This window comes from Crocodylus porosus, unplaced genomic scaffold (genome assembly GCF_001723895.1).
Source record: "Crocodylus porosus isolate Cpor-Errol unplaced genomic scaffold, CroPor_comp1, whole genome shotgun sequence".
In the NCBI taxonomy this organism is placed as follows: Eukaryota; Metazoa; Chordata; order Crocodylia; family Crocodylidae; genus Crocodylus; species Crocodylus porosus.
In genome coordinates this window covers 24,588,326-24,603,160 of record NW_017728949.1, presented here as the reverse complement: position 1 = coordinate 24,603,160, position 14,835 = coordinate 24,588,326, and the positions used below count along the sequence as shown (strand labels likewise).

The following is a 14,835-nucleotide window of genomic DNA, read 5'->3' as shown; positions in this document are numbered from 1 at the left end:
CTCTGTGGGCAAGGCAGGGGCCCCCAAAGGGACACTTGCCTGCCTGTACACAAATGCCAGGAGCTTGGGGAATAAACAGGAGGAACTAGTCCTCCTGCTATATGCAAATAAATACAATGTCATATGGATAACGGAGACCTGGTGGGACTCCACCCATGACTGGGCCACAGGTATAGATGGCTATACCTTGTACAGGAGAGATCGAGTCGACAAAAGAGGAGGGGGGCGGTAGCTCTCTATGTCAAGGAAAGTTATGCATCCCAGCAAGCCAACATTGGCACCCAGGGTGGATGACTGGAGACCCTCTGGGTGAAAATCCATGGGGAACATAGCACAGGCGACACAATGGTGGGAGTCTATTACAGACCTCCTACCCAGGATCAAGAGCTTGACCAGGAGTTCACCAGATAATTGGCAAGGCCACACACTCCTGGTCCATGGTTGTCATGGGAGACTTCAACTACCCAGACATCTCATAGGACGAGTGCTCGGACAAATCTGAAAGGTCATAAAGTTTTCTCACGTGTGTTGATGATCTCTATTTGATGCAAGAAGTCTACGGGCTGATGAGAGGTAAAGCACTGCTCATCCTGGTACCAGCAACAGGGGATGACCTTATCAGCTACCTAATGATAGAAGGGAAGCTGGGTGATGGTGACCACAAGCTGATCACCTTCACCACCCATCGTAAATCTGGCAAGTCAGTTAGCAATACAGAAGTCCTCGACTTCAGGAAAGCTGACTTCGACAAGCTCAGGAGGCTTGTCAGTGAGGCCCTAAAGGGCCTCAACCCAAAGGGGAGGGGAGTTCAGGATGAGTGGTTGCTCCTCAAAAGAGCAATCCTCGATGCACAAGCAAAGTCTATCCCATCTTGGAGGAAAGGCAGCAAAAGGGCACAGCAGCCCCCTTGGCTCTCCAGGAAACTAGTGGACCTCCTGCGTCTAAAAAGAAATGCCTACAAAGAATGGAGGATTGGATGCACCTTCAAGGAGGAATATACTGCACTAGTCCAGACATGCAGAGACCGAACCAGGAAAGCCAAGGCTGCAGGCTGAACTCCAAATGGCTACAAGTATCAAGGACAATAAAAAGTCCTTTTTTAGATATGTGGGGAGCCAGAGGAAACGCAAGGGCAGCACTGGACCCCTGCTAAACCAGGTGGAACAGTTGACAACTGACACCCATGAAAAGGCCAACTTGCTAAATGGGTACTTTGTCTTTCATCAGTCCCAAGGGACACTCCTGCCCATTACGAGACAGGAAGGCCTGTGTGAGGGAGATTCCTTACCCTCCCTCAATGCTGACCTTGTGAAGGAACACCTTGAGAGGCTGGATACCTTCAGGTCAGCCGACCTTGACAGCTTAGACCTCAGGGTACTAAAGGAGCTGGCGAGGATCATAGCCCAGCCCCTGGCACAGATCTTTGGGAACTCCTGGTGCTTTGGTGAAGTGCCCGAAGATCGGAAGAAGGCCAATGTGGTGCCTATCTTCAAGAAGGGGAGGAAAGTGGATCCACCAAACTACAGGCCCATCAGCCTGACCTCTATCCTAGGGAAGATTCTAGAAAAGATTATCAAAGAGACCATCCTCATCAGACTGGCCAATGGCAACATCCTAGCCAGCATGGGATTGTCACAGTTAGGTCCTGCTTGACCAATCTTATTTCCTTTTACGACCAGGTGACCTATCACCTGGACAAGGGGGAAGAGATTGATATCATACATCTTGACTTTAAAAAAATTTTCGATCTGGTATCCCATGGTCACCTCTTGGCAAAACTAGCCAACTGTGGCCTCGGCTTCTCCACAGTCTGCTAGCTGGGGAATTGGCTACGTGGTCGGACCCAGAGAGTGGTGGTTGATGGAAGTCAATCGTCGTGGTTCCCTGTGACCAGTCGGGTCCCTCAAGGCTCTGTCCTTGGGCCTATATTGTTCAACATCTTCATTAATGATGTGGACACTGGCGTCAGAAGCAGACTGGCCAAGGTCGCGGATGACACCAAACTTTGGGGTAAAGTGTCCACACCTGAGGACAGGAGGGCAATCCAGGTTGACCTCAACAGGTTCAAGAAATGGGCAGATGAGAACCTGATAGCATTTAACACTAAAAAATGCAAGTTTCTCTGCCTTGGGAGGAAAAATCCGCAGCATGCTTACAGGCTCAGCAGTGCTGCACTGGCTAGCACTTTGGATGAAAGGGACTTGGGGGTCATAATCAACCACAAGATGACCGTGAGCCTTCAAAGTGATGCTGCAGCTAGTAAAGCAAGCAAAATGCTGGCTTACATCCATAGATGGTTCTCAAGCAAAGCCCAGGACATCATTCTCATGTTGTACTTGGCCTTGGTGAGGCTGCAGCTGGAGTACTGCATCCAATGTTGGGCTCCATAATTCAAAAAGGACATGGAGAACCTCGAGAGAGTCCAGAGGAGAGCCACGCGCATGATCAGAGATCAGGAAAACAGACCTTACGATGAAAGGCTGAGAGCTGTGGGACTCTTCAGCCTGGAGAAGCACAGGCTTAGGGGTGATCTTCTGGCCACCTGTAATTTTATCAGGGGTGCTCATCAAGATCTGGGGAAACATTTGTCCACCAGAGTGTCCCAAGGGATGACAAGATCGAACGGTCACAAACTCCTCCATGACCATTTCAGGCTGGACATAAGGAAGAACTTCTTTACTGTCCAAGCCCCCAAGGTCTGGAATAGACTGCCGCTGGAGGTGGTTCAAGCACCTACTTTGAATGCCTTCAAGAGACATTTGGATGTTTATCTTGCTGGGATCCTATGACCCCTGCTGACTTCCTGCCCTTTGGGCAGGGGGCTGGACTCGATGATCTCTCAAGGTTTCTTCCAGCCCTAATGTCTATGAAATATGCTTAAAATTAAACTGACGTTCAAGTAACTTCCTGAACTTAGGCTGTGGAAGTCTCTCTGAAGACAGAAGATGGCAGAGGGAGTCTTTGACCTAATACACTAGAATCTCTCTGACAAATATTAATGTGATCAAAATAATACTCGTCATTCCAGATTCCTCAAGTGTGAAATTTGGTTAGGTATATCCATGTATCTTATGATTAGAGCTAACACCCTTCACATTGACAAAAATCTACAGAAATATTACAACTTAACTATGGTCAAAAGATATTACTTGTGTCCAGCCACAGATAGTGCAAGACAAAAATCAGACTGAATTCTTTGGGGCAATATGCAGTCTGATCATTCCCAGACCCCTCGCTGATTCAAGTAAAATCCCAGTCCCCCACCCTGGGCTGGGCTGGGCTGTGCTGTTTGCTCCAGAGAGCAGGGCTGGTCCCACACATCTGCTCCCTAGCTGGAGCAATGAGGGCTGGCTGACAAGGGGTAGGCAGGGCAAGCCCAACTGGGGATGCAGTCCAGCTTGTGGGGGCAGGGGGCAGCAAGGACTTTTGCCTCACAATCACTGCTCTGGAGGAGTGTTTTGAAAATACTGGCAGATGAATGCATTGTAACTTCCTTAATTTCAACAGAAAAACAAAAGCCTTGCTGGATGCATGCAGACACCCATTTTCTTCATGCTTTTTCTTCATTAAGCCAGGAAGTCAGATAACCCATCTGAGTTCTGGCATCCCAATAAAAACGTATAATTAGTGCTACATTCATCTCTCAGTTTTGCCATATATACCTGTGATCATAAACAGGAGGCTAAATTAAAGTAATCATTTTAAAATTTTCAGTTGGGCTTTGTGATGGGTTGCATCTTTTTCATAATACAGTGGCATAATTATTAAGGGGCAAAAACAACATTACACCTGCTCTGCATTCTTTATAGTGGTTGCTTAAAACACGGGTGTTAGCAAATATTACAGAAAGCAAAGGAGCTCATTGTCTTCTGGAAAAGTAGCATTTCAATGTGGACCAGCTGTAAAGCTCAGCCCAGGAGTTAAGGAGCGGCACAACAGTGTGATTTGAATTTTGGCTGCTAGAACCTCTCATAGAGTTTAACTTCAAAGCAAAGATAAAGCTGCTTCTCTCCCTGCTCTCCAAGGGCATTCAGTAGTTCAGGAATTTAGCAGTTCAGAGGTGGTGGGGCAGCCTTCAAATTTTCTTTTACTTCAATAACTTGGGAGAACCCAATTTAGTTTTTTAAATTAAAATCAAACTAAAGCAGCTGTGTCCGGGGACGGTGGCAGAGACTCTAGGGCACAGAAAAATCCAGCAACTTACAACTGTTCTTCCTGTGCTTATTTAGTGATTAAAAATCAACAGGAGTTAAAAGCAGGGCTCAAAATGTTCCTAAGGTAAAAAAGGCATCTGGGAATACAGTCAACAGCAATAGTTTCAAGAAAACAGGTTTAAACAGAGGAAGAGAAGTAACTTCAATAAGATGTATTTTTTAGACAAAAGAAAAATTCTTATTTTCTCCCTCACAACCTTATGTCTTTTTTCATACTGTTCTCTACACTTGGAAAGTCTATTAACTTTCGTATCTCTCATAAAATGTATTGCTTCCCAGCTACCCTTCTCCTATAATACTTCTTCTAAAATCTCCTGTTTGTGGCCTCAATACTACATTTAAATAGAGCTGGGCAAGAAATGTGATTTTTCAGCCCCAATAACTGTAATGCTTTTTCTCGTTAACTTCCTCTTACAAATGAAAAATTGAAACAGAAAATGACTTCAAATAACAGAAATGAAAATTTGTTTTTAAAAGAAATCATTAAAAAGTGCTGGAAAAATGTTCTACTATTTTAATATGTAAAATATGACTAACAAAGAAACTATTTTTAACAAAGCCTGAAAATTCTAAATGTGTCCATGTATTCATGTCACTATTTACATATTTGTACTTTTACTATTCTGAAATCAAAACTCCAATCCTTTGCTCTGGAACACTTTCTCATCTTTTAGACACATGTTAGTAAGCAAGTAGACTCCTCAATTACCCCAATCAAATCATATAACCCAGTGAAACAAAAATATAAGACCACTTAATTATTGTGTCCATACAATCCCCATACTGCCCTTAAAGGCCTTCCAGGATGGAGCAAAGGTGGGTTTTGCAGCTTGCCTCAAAGACTAACATATTCCTGAAGTTAAAGACAAAGAAAAGGAAAAGAGGTTCTAAGGTCACAGGCTCTAATGCCCTGCCAGTACAGGCAGTCCTCAACTTACAACATTTCGAGTTACATTTCGCACGTACAACGTTTATAAATTGACACCCTGTTTCAACTTTCTGACGTCAATTTTGACTTTACAACACTTGATCTGACGCCAAACCACGCCAGTGAACAAGTTTGCTGTGCCACCCATCTCCCTGGAGAACATCTGTCCAAACTTCCTTGGACACTTTCTTTAAGAGAACAGACAAGACTCCAGTAAAATCTGCAGCCAAGACTCCCGAGAAGACTCCAGTCAAGAACCCTTCAAAAAGTCCAACCAAGAGCCCTTCAAAACATCCAGCAAAGTCTCCTCAAAGAAGTCCTTCCAAATCAATATGATTGCTATTTACAGTATAAATACATTATATTAGCTATATTACTAATCTATAATTGATTGAGTACAAAATTCTGGGTTATTTTTGGTGAAAACAGGGTATTTGGCCTTGGTTCAGGAACCAATCCCCCATTTATAACATTGTTTCCTACGGGAAAATTAGTTCTGAGTTACAATGTTTCGACTTAAGACATGGTTTTCAAGAACCAATTGTGTCATAAGTCTGAGGACTGCCTGTACTTTGTCACTCTTATACAAATGAACTTTAGCCCCGTTGATTTATTCCTGCTGATTCATTAGTCCCACTTCCCTTGTCTCCATTAGTCATTTACTTTATGAATAGTTGCTATTGTCAAGTCCTTGAGGCAGGGGATTCATCTTCTAGCTCATGTTAGAATTGCCATATGTACATATAGCATTCTCCTACCACAGACTATGTTTCTCAGTCTACATCCATCCCTGGACTATAAGTCCACCTCTAACTTTAGCTCCATGTTTCACAACACATCCAGGATGCAGGCCAACAATCCAGAGACGTGCTTTTTACTTGCTCTATATATCCCCTAGCCATACACAAGGATATTTGAGGATCTGTTCCGTTTTACTATGTCATGCACAGTTCTGTGTGAAAATGGCTAAAAGAGAGGATTTTACATACTCTACCACATACAGAAATATTAACAAAAACTGATTTGTTTGCCACAGAACTTGACAACAAAAAAATTCCAGTAAGTAACAACATCAAGGGACTTCTGACTTCCAGCTGTGTTTGTCAGTGCCTACTACCTGTTATAGGTACTTACGTTCCATAAAATAGGGGCCGGGTTCAATTCGCCATACAATTTGCCCTTTTTGTGTGCCAGTCACTCCCCGGTTCTTCGAATCCCAGAAATTAGCTGGAGAATTCTCATCTACAAGAACAAAAAGAAAAAATGTTCTCTATAATGGTAACAGTAACAACAGCTATTAAAATAAATGCATATTCTTCCTGTCATGTGATGATAGGGGTCTCTGGACTTGACATGTAATGACTAATCAACAGTTAGTAAAGAAGTATTTCTTCATAACACGTTTTTAAGGTTGATTGTGGCCCTTAAACTGATAGTAAGGAAGGAAGATTAAGTTCTGAACTTATCACAGTTTATGTTACAAATAACATTATTCATTTTATCACAATTGTTGATAGTTTTTACCCCCCCTCACACACGCTGCTTCCTTCCACCCACCAAATGAAAAAGGAGTTTGAAAGATTTTACTTGTAACTGTCAGTAGATGTGTTGCTCTTCAAAACAGCTTTATTGACACTTGAAAATGTATAATAAATCTTTTGAAAAAAGGGAAAAGCCACATAACACAAAGATCACAAGACAACTGCTGTTCTGCCTTACAAAAAGTAGAATATTTGTTTGCAGTGGTTACTCATTCAGTCCAAGATGATGGAATTCCTGGAAGAATCAAATTAACTGGGACAAAATCAATGACTTTTACTGTACTGCTGATCATGAGATCAATTTATGTAGCGGGAACAGACACATGCAGAGATACAGTAAATATACAGCTTCTTATTAAAGGCGACTTGAAAAGGTAAAGTATCAAATTCCAAAAACTTTTCTAATTTAATTCTAAATATCTAGGCTAATTAGAATACACACAACATTGCAAGGTCAAAAGACCAATATATTTTTCACCATGAAGGTGCCACTGTCCACCACTGCCATAGCTGTCCAGCACTTCCTATGAGGTACTATGAGGTACTGAAACCCAAGAGATGGAGCTGCAATTTAGGTACATAAGGGTTTTAAGTATATTTATTATTTTTCAAAAATAGAGAAGATATTTTATCATCTTCAAAGAAGAAGCCAGGAAATTTAAATGCTATAAAGCCCTAGTCTGTCAGTTGCCAGTACCTGCTCTGCAGTGTCTTAACACTCAGTCCCCAGATTTTTGGGGTATTCAAAATGTCATAGGCTGTGCTCAGCAGTATTCTGGATCAGGCACTTGCTAGACACAGAAATGGATGGGTAGTTCAAAGACACGCTTTTGTAGTCACAGATTTGAAAAGCACACCACAATTGCTCTCTATGAAGTAGCAAAGGATGATTGGGAGAAGAAAGTGCTAATATTAGTAAGCTAATTAACATGTTGTTCTTAGCTTCACTACAAACAGATTTTTATTTTTTACCAGTTAATAACTCTCTTTTCAACTTCTCATGCAATTCATTCTTGAATGAAAACAAAGCAGAGCAAGAAATGGTAAAAGGATAAACAGGAATCATAACCATCAATAAACAAGCTGGTGTGAATCAGGGTGAAATTATTCCATTCAGGCAGTTATCACAAAGTTTCCTCCATTATTTTACTCTTTTATCTGAAGCACTGACTTCTTAAGCTAAGCACATAAGTGGGCTCACAAGGCCTTTTTCCCTGCAATTGCATGTAATATCTATGTTACTCTTCTAAAATCTGTGCATTTGACGAGGGCTGATTGCATCCTACACTCTTAATATGCATTCAGTGAAACTTCAGCCCACTACAAGTAACCCCCGCTTGGTGCTCATAATTGGTTCCTGAAAAACTGAGTGTTAAGCAAAACAAACATTAAGTGAAACTGAAAGTATTTGACAATCCAAGATGTCAATCTCAAGTGTTTTTAATGACCCAAGATGGTGACCACAAATGTGAAACGAAACTCGCTGAGTGCCAAGTAAAATCAGGTATCAATTTACAATCAGCATTATAGTGAAATAGCACAAAGCAAAACAGCGTTAAGGGGGAGTTGCTTGTACTGAGGGTTGACCATGCAGCATATATTCATTCATTCGATTATATTCCTACATATAGTTCTTCTGACTTTGATCTAAGTACCTAAGTAAATAAAGGATTCAGTATTATGACTATTCCTAGTGATTGGTACACTGCTTAAGAAAGAAGAAACAGTGATTCAGCTTTCTTAATTAAATGCCAGAAATCTAACAAGTTCCTCTCCCTCTATTTTAATCTATTTCGCTTGCTGTAGGTACCATATCCTACCACATAACAACACAAGGAGTGGTACAATTCACTTAAGTGCATATAGGCACCATACAAAATAAAAAAATACACACTGGTGATTTTTATCATGTAATTTAGAGTAACTGAACTGTATTTATTGATGTAATTAAAGTAAAAAGACAGGGTGGCAGGAGAACCAGACTCTTTTCCAAGGTGTTTCACAGGTTTCATGGGAGACCTTAGCCTGGCCATATCATCTCTCTATGTGTCAATTTTCTCATCTTCCTTATTTTGGAGTCACTCTTATGGAGCTAAAAAATATTTATGTTAACTATGAACTTTTTGATCTTCAAACAGAAGGCATTATGGATGTGCCAGCATTACCAGCCCCAAAAATGGAAGAATGAATTTGTCCATGGATTATCTCATAGTTCCTCACAGATTGTTCTGGAATAGGCTGTGGTGCTTGTCCATTAAACTGGAGGACCTCCAGCAATTCACAAAAGGCCAAAGTAGTCAGTGGAGAGGTCCTTGTGCTCCACATGATGTCTGAAACTCTACTTTGTCCTGTTAGTGTGCTTCTACTTGTACGTCATCATCAAGGATTTGTCTGCTTACAGATGTTCTGAGGAGAGGACCTCCACAGAAACATAACTTAGAAAAAGTATGACTTGTTATCTCTATACGGCTGCTGGGAAGCCAAAGTGCACTCGCTTGCCCGCCACTCTTTCCCAAACCAACTCATACTCTATTTTCTTTCCCTCTACAGAAGGTAAGAAATAGATAATACCACAGAGGGAGCTCACTCCCATTTCCACACTCAAGTGAAATTAATGTGTATGCATAGGATCCTCACCATGCCAGATCTAGAGCTGTGGACAATCTGGAGCATTACCATCAACTCCTAGTCCCAACCACTATAACTTCCCCAGTCTAAAACAGTTTCTTTGATCTTTAAGTAGCTTGATAATCTCCAGTGTTCCTAGTTAAGGCTGCTTTCCTACATAGATGTACATGTGGCTACCTTTTCACCAGTGAGACACTCCTAATGCATCCAATCAAGCATATGCACAATTAATACTTAAACCATTCTAATATTATAAAAGCCTTTGTCTGTCTGTCTGTCCATAATGCTTTATTTGCACTCTGATTGGTTGTATGAAACAATCAGATTGCTCCAAGAGCATTCCAGACAGGAGGTGGCAGCACACCTCCATGATGGCAGTGATGGAGCAGATGGAATAGCCGGGCGAGGCCAACAGCACTGGCCTCACCCCACTCCACCCCTCTCCCAGCCCTGCTTCCTGGAGGCAGTGGTGACATGGCATGTTGGCCAAGGGGTATGGCGGGGCAAACTTTCCCCCCTGCCCCACTCCTGGAAGGTGGCAGCCCAGGGTGCTGGCGGTGCAGCACTGGCCTCGCCCCCCTGCTCCAGCCTTGCTACTAGGCCCCAACAAACGCTGGCAGGTAGGGGGAGATCACAGGGAGGAGATGGGAAGAAAAGCAGGAAGAGGAGGGGGGTGCACAGTGGCAGCACCCCACCACCGCTGCCACTGGGCCCTGAGAACAGCCAGGGGAGAGGGAGCGAGGGAGGGGAAGGGGGTTGCGCATGGCCAGATTCACTGTGGTGGTAGCGCTGGTTGGCAGCTGTGGCCTCCGTGCACAAGCTTCCCCCATCCCCTGCACTTGGGAGGTGGTGGCGCGGTGGGGTGCAGCGACCAGGGATGGGGGGTGCACAGAACTGGATGGGGGGATGCATGGGGCAGGAGGCAGAGTGGTGGCAGTGCAGGCCGGTGGGTGATGGCATTCTTGACGGGCAGTTGGCTAGTAAATACATATTCTCCTTCATTCTGATGCAATGTTTTTCAGGGTCAATGAAAATCAGTTCAAAGCTGTAGTATCACCACTTACAAATGTACTATTACCTGTGTATTCTTTTCTTCAAAGATTACAAGACTACAAAGTTCTTTCTCAAAGTACATCCTGCAAATCTTTGTTATCCAAAGATAGCTATTAACTGTACTGAAAAGTCCCCTACTTATTGAAACTCTAATAATTTAAAATTATTCAGTGTTCCCATTATGTCAAGGTAACTACAGTTGTTTTATATGACAAAAGCCAGCTGCTCTAACATGCTCTTGCTTTTCTGAATCAAATTATGTAATTGTTTTAGAGAGAGTTGTATTTATCATCACATGCCAGGGAAAAGAAGTATATAGCACATATCAGCATGAAAATACTTAAGTACCTTGTTCAAGTAACGGACAGAATGCAAATAAATATTTTAAGCAATGAAGTATAACCTTAGCAGCAGTGTCTCTAACAACACTTGGGGAGGTGTTGTTTTGTTTTTAAAAGTTAATCCAAAACACCAAGTAATTCAACTGGAGTCTTTCCATGGACTTCAACAGGCTCTTGAACAGACCCTAAAAGAACAAATTTCACAAAAGTACCCCTGAAATCTTGAGCCTAACAATCATTGCTGAAGATAGAGCAAAGAGTAGTTGAGGAATCCACATATTCTTCCGAGACCTTAACTGTTTTTTCCAGGATGTAAAATAAAACTCTGGATAAAAGTTAGCACCCTGTTTCTCTCTAATTTCCAACTAAAACTGCTAAAGCAAGAGTACTTATCCTAAGTGGTTCAGCTACCAATAAGAGAGACAGCAGGTAAGAGAAATGGAATCAAAATGATCCACAAATGAAAGGCAGCCCAGAACTTCTGATACGCCATGGACCTATATTTTGTTCTGGTCTAAGGGTATCCTTATTCTTTCTGTTGTTAGAATTATTCTGCAAACAGATCGTGTTAAACAGATCTTCTCACAATATTCTTTAAGAACCTCCAAATAGCTGTTTCCCATCTCTGCAATGTTTTCTTTTCCCTGATGTTCTTTTGAATATGCATTATAGACCAATTATATCATATCTGTTTGAATCCGTTCTGGTACTACCTATTCTCTTCCCCATGAGCACACACTTTGCTGCTACAGTTAGTTTTGATTCATAAGAGTTTATGAGTCAGTGCTGTAACAATTCTTTCCCTGTCCATACCCAGTTTTTTGACTCTGACAACGTTGCATCCTGCTTCTGTAGCGTTTGCCACTCAGGTACAGTCTTCACAGAACTGACTGTTGAAATTGCTCATAATTCTGTGAGAAAGTCAATTAATTTCCCTCTTGAGCACACTCTGGCAAGAGGGAATTAGCAACTTAATTGTTATAGTGAAACAAAACCACTGGACAATAAGTTTTCACTTACAGAAGAAACAGAGGGAAGAAAGGAAACAATATAAAAAAAGCGAAATGTAAGTTAAAAGTTTTAAAAGCAAATTAAAATACATAAATTAATATATGCAGGTTTATTTTTTTATTAACCACATGAATACTGTGCACTAAAAACAGCCACTTGGGATGCACCCTATTGTTTAATATTTTTCTCAATATTTAAAAATATATATTTTTGTTTCTGTCTCTACCAGGATTATAAAGTTAGAGGAATGCATTTTGTTTTCCATGTCTTCTTAGAAGGTTGAAAGTTTGGAAGACTTAATCCTTTTTCTTCCAATTTGCTGATTAATCTTTAAGGTCCTTAGTAGTCTTAGCCATTTTTTTTAAGTTTGCCGCATAACAGATTTCCCCTTGGGCCTGGTAAACCATCTGGTTGGTCAAGATATTTTGTAACTGAGACACTGTTAAAAGGCTTTTGTCCTGTTTCTTAATCATCATCAGGTAGGCTGCTCCTGGCAGCTACAAAGCCTTAATTAAATCCTTTTCACATAGATGGCGTAATCTGCCATTACATTTAATACTTTGGACATGCAAATGAATAGTCTCAGTTCACATTTTAAACCCTTTGCCTGTCTTCACCACCCTAACTTTTCTGCTCCCTCTTGAGAGCACTAAATACAAGCATTTCTTTGTGTTCTCCAAATTATATGCCAAAAAGGTGTTAAGATTACTGACTGCTCAATTAGTTGTTTTAAGTCCTTCTTTAGCTCCACTAGCTCTTTAACTTGTTTTAGGAATGATTTCTTAAGAGCCAGCCACGCATTGCTCTTTCAATGAAAAGAAGTTGCTGTACCTTTCCTTAATCAATTTTTATCCCTTCTCTTTGTTTTGATCACTGTATCCCAAGCTTGTTTACTTAAGCTAATAAGTCCCTGGTACAAATTTCCCTGTTCTGAATACCAGTAGAGTCATCTCTTGAGTATCACATTAAGATCTGAGAGAGGTAGCTGGCCATATTAGTCTGAAGGCAAGCAGAGTCTCTTCCCTGCTTTCAAGTTCTGAGGCATACTGCAAAACAGGACTAACTGAGCAAAGAAAGTATTCTGGGACCGCAGTTCACAACTATTCACTTAGTTTAAATGAGAACCTTTGGGGAATATAAAGCACAGACTACCAAAATGGAAAGAAAAGTATTTGTGTTTTGTACATGTAAGAGTAATTTAAAACATTTGCTTATAAATTTAAAAAAATCTTACCCCTCCACTGAAAGTGAATAGTCATATAAAAATCCACCCAAGGAAATTTTAAAATGAATGGCAGTTTCACCAAGTGGTCCTGTGGCCTTCAGTCTGTTAAGCCAAAGAACTGAGGAGGCCTAGAAAGCTCATGTCAGGATTACTGAAAAGTCATTCATCCATGGGTGATTTCAATTTCAAGCAATTCTAGCCCCTTTCTGGCAGCTAAACACGCTATTGTTTCAGTTGTCTGTGTTGGAACGTGTACCAGATAATGTTTATAAACATCAGTTATCAGAACATACAACATACAATAAATACAGCAGTCATAAACCAGAAATTTGTCGTTTTGAACTGCAGCCTTAGAAAAGCAACAAATGTTGCCTTAGGAAAGCAACAAATTAGTGTAAGGTCTCATACTTCAGCATTAGCAATGATGACCAAATTAGCCCCCCAAAATCCAATGGCTTCAAATTCTGCCTTCTGCAAAACTGGATAAAGCTGCTGCTGTCAAACACTCTGCACAGTTTTCTGTACTGAGGAATAGAAAACAACTCACTGGTTTTTTGCCTTTGCTGACAGGTCAGGACAGCCTAATTCTACACAAGCATTCTGCAATGATAGTACTCATATATAACGTGTACACCTGTGTGTACAAACTGGCAGTGGCATGCACAGACATTCACCAGTACCAGGAGCCCCAGGAAATCAGTATAATTCAGGGTGGGGTACCCAGGATGGGAGGAGGGGCACTAGAGGGTCCATAGGGTTTGTTGGGGAGGGAGAAGGGGGAGATGCTGGTGAGTCTATGGGAGAAAGGGAGACCAATAATAGCCCAGTCCAGGTCGGGGGGGTGAAAATAGCACAGCTCTGGCTCGGACAAATGGCTGGGCTGCAAACATGTACAGGCATTTGCAAGACTGGATTAACTCAGTCTTGATCTAAATTAGTTCACCTACTCACAAGGTTAGGTCAAGCTAAATGTAACATCTGTATGGACCCAAATGGCATCTTTATTTCATTCTGCTTTCCTATAGCAGGGAGCAGCAGTGGCCCTGCTGTATCCTTACACCTTTTTATTAAAGTCTTGGATAATGGACTGTCTCTATGCACATAGGCAGGGTGAGGCATTAACAATTTTTGAGCTTGAGCTTGTGGAAGTGAGCCAAATGTTGTTTGTACAGACAGAATCACTATGCCTATGTCACCTCTGGGGACTCCAAAACCAGATAATATTTGAAATGAGAAACAGAGAATTACAAAGGAAGTCTTACAAATACTTAATAAGTTTGTGTTTTTAGAATATTATGGATTAAAACACCAATTTACATCAAGTTACTGCTATACATTGGTTCATTGTTCTGTAGAAAAATTATGACTTTGTGATAGAGAAATTCATCCAATCAAAATGTAGTTGTTATCAAAGTGTTACAAAATGTACAACAGCAAAAAGTGCCATAATATTCCACTTGGAATTTTTTTTGTTCTTTTGTAAAAAGTAATGATTCACAGCTTTATCACCCCATTCATTAGATACAATCTGTGAATAAAGAATAGCCATGAGAGATGTACCTTTTTACTAGTTGCCAATCATTTTTTTAAACCCATGCCTGTCTCAGGAACTCCACAGTTAAAATATCTTATGTTGACTAAGATGATTAATTATCACCGTTACATAATTAAAGAGCAGATGGCTCCATTATACTTAGTGTTCCACATTTTCAGTTTTTACCAAATTTCACTGATAAATTATCTGATTTTTTAAACTGAAGTTATTTGGTTTTTACTGATTTACACCCATTTTTCATGCGCCCCCCCCGTGCTTCCTGGGACCCATGCAGCGGTGGAAGCTGCCACCCCTTCCCCATGCTCCGCCCTGGCTGGGCAGTGTCTGGTAGGGTGGGCA

General features: G+C 41.3%; 1 protein-coding gene across 2 annotated transcripts in view; it reads right to left on the bottom strand.

The window, feature by feature from the left end:
• Nucleotides 1-14,835, bottom strand: part of HECW2 (HECT, C2 and WW domain containing E3 ubiquitin protein ligase 2) — a 218,319-nt gene that overhangs the window by 143,790 nt on the left and 59,694 nt on the right. For both annotated transcript variants that reach the window (XM_019553986.1, XM_019553987.1), the window contains exon 2: nucleotides 6,277-6,384. In XM_019553986.1, the coding sequence (XP_019409531.1) occupies nucleotides 6,277-6,384 (108 nt within the window). The remainder of the gene's footprint in view (nucleotides 1-6,276; nucleotides 6,385-14,835) is intronic.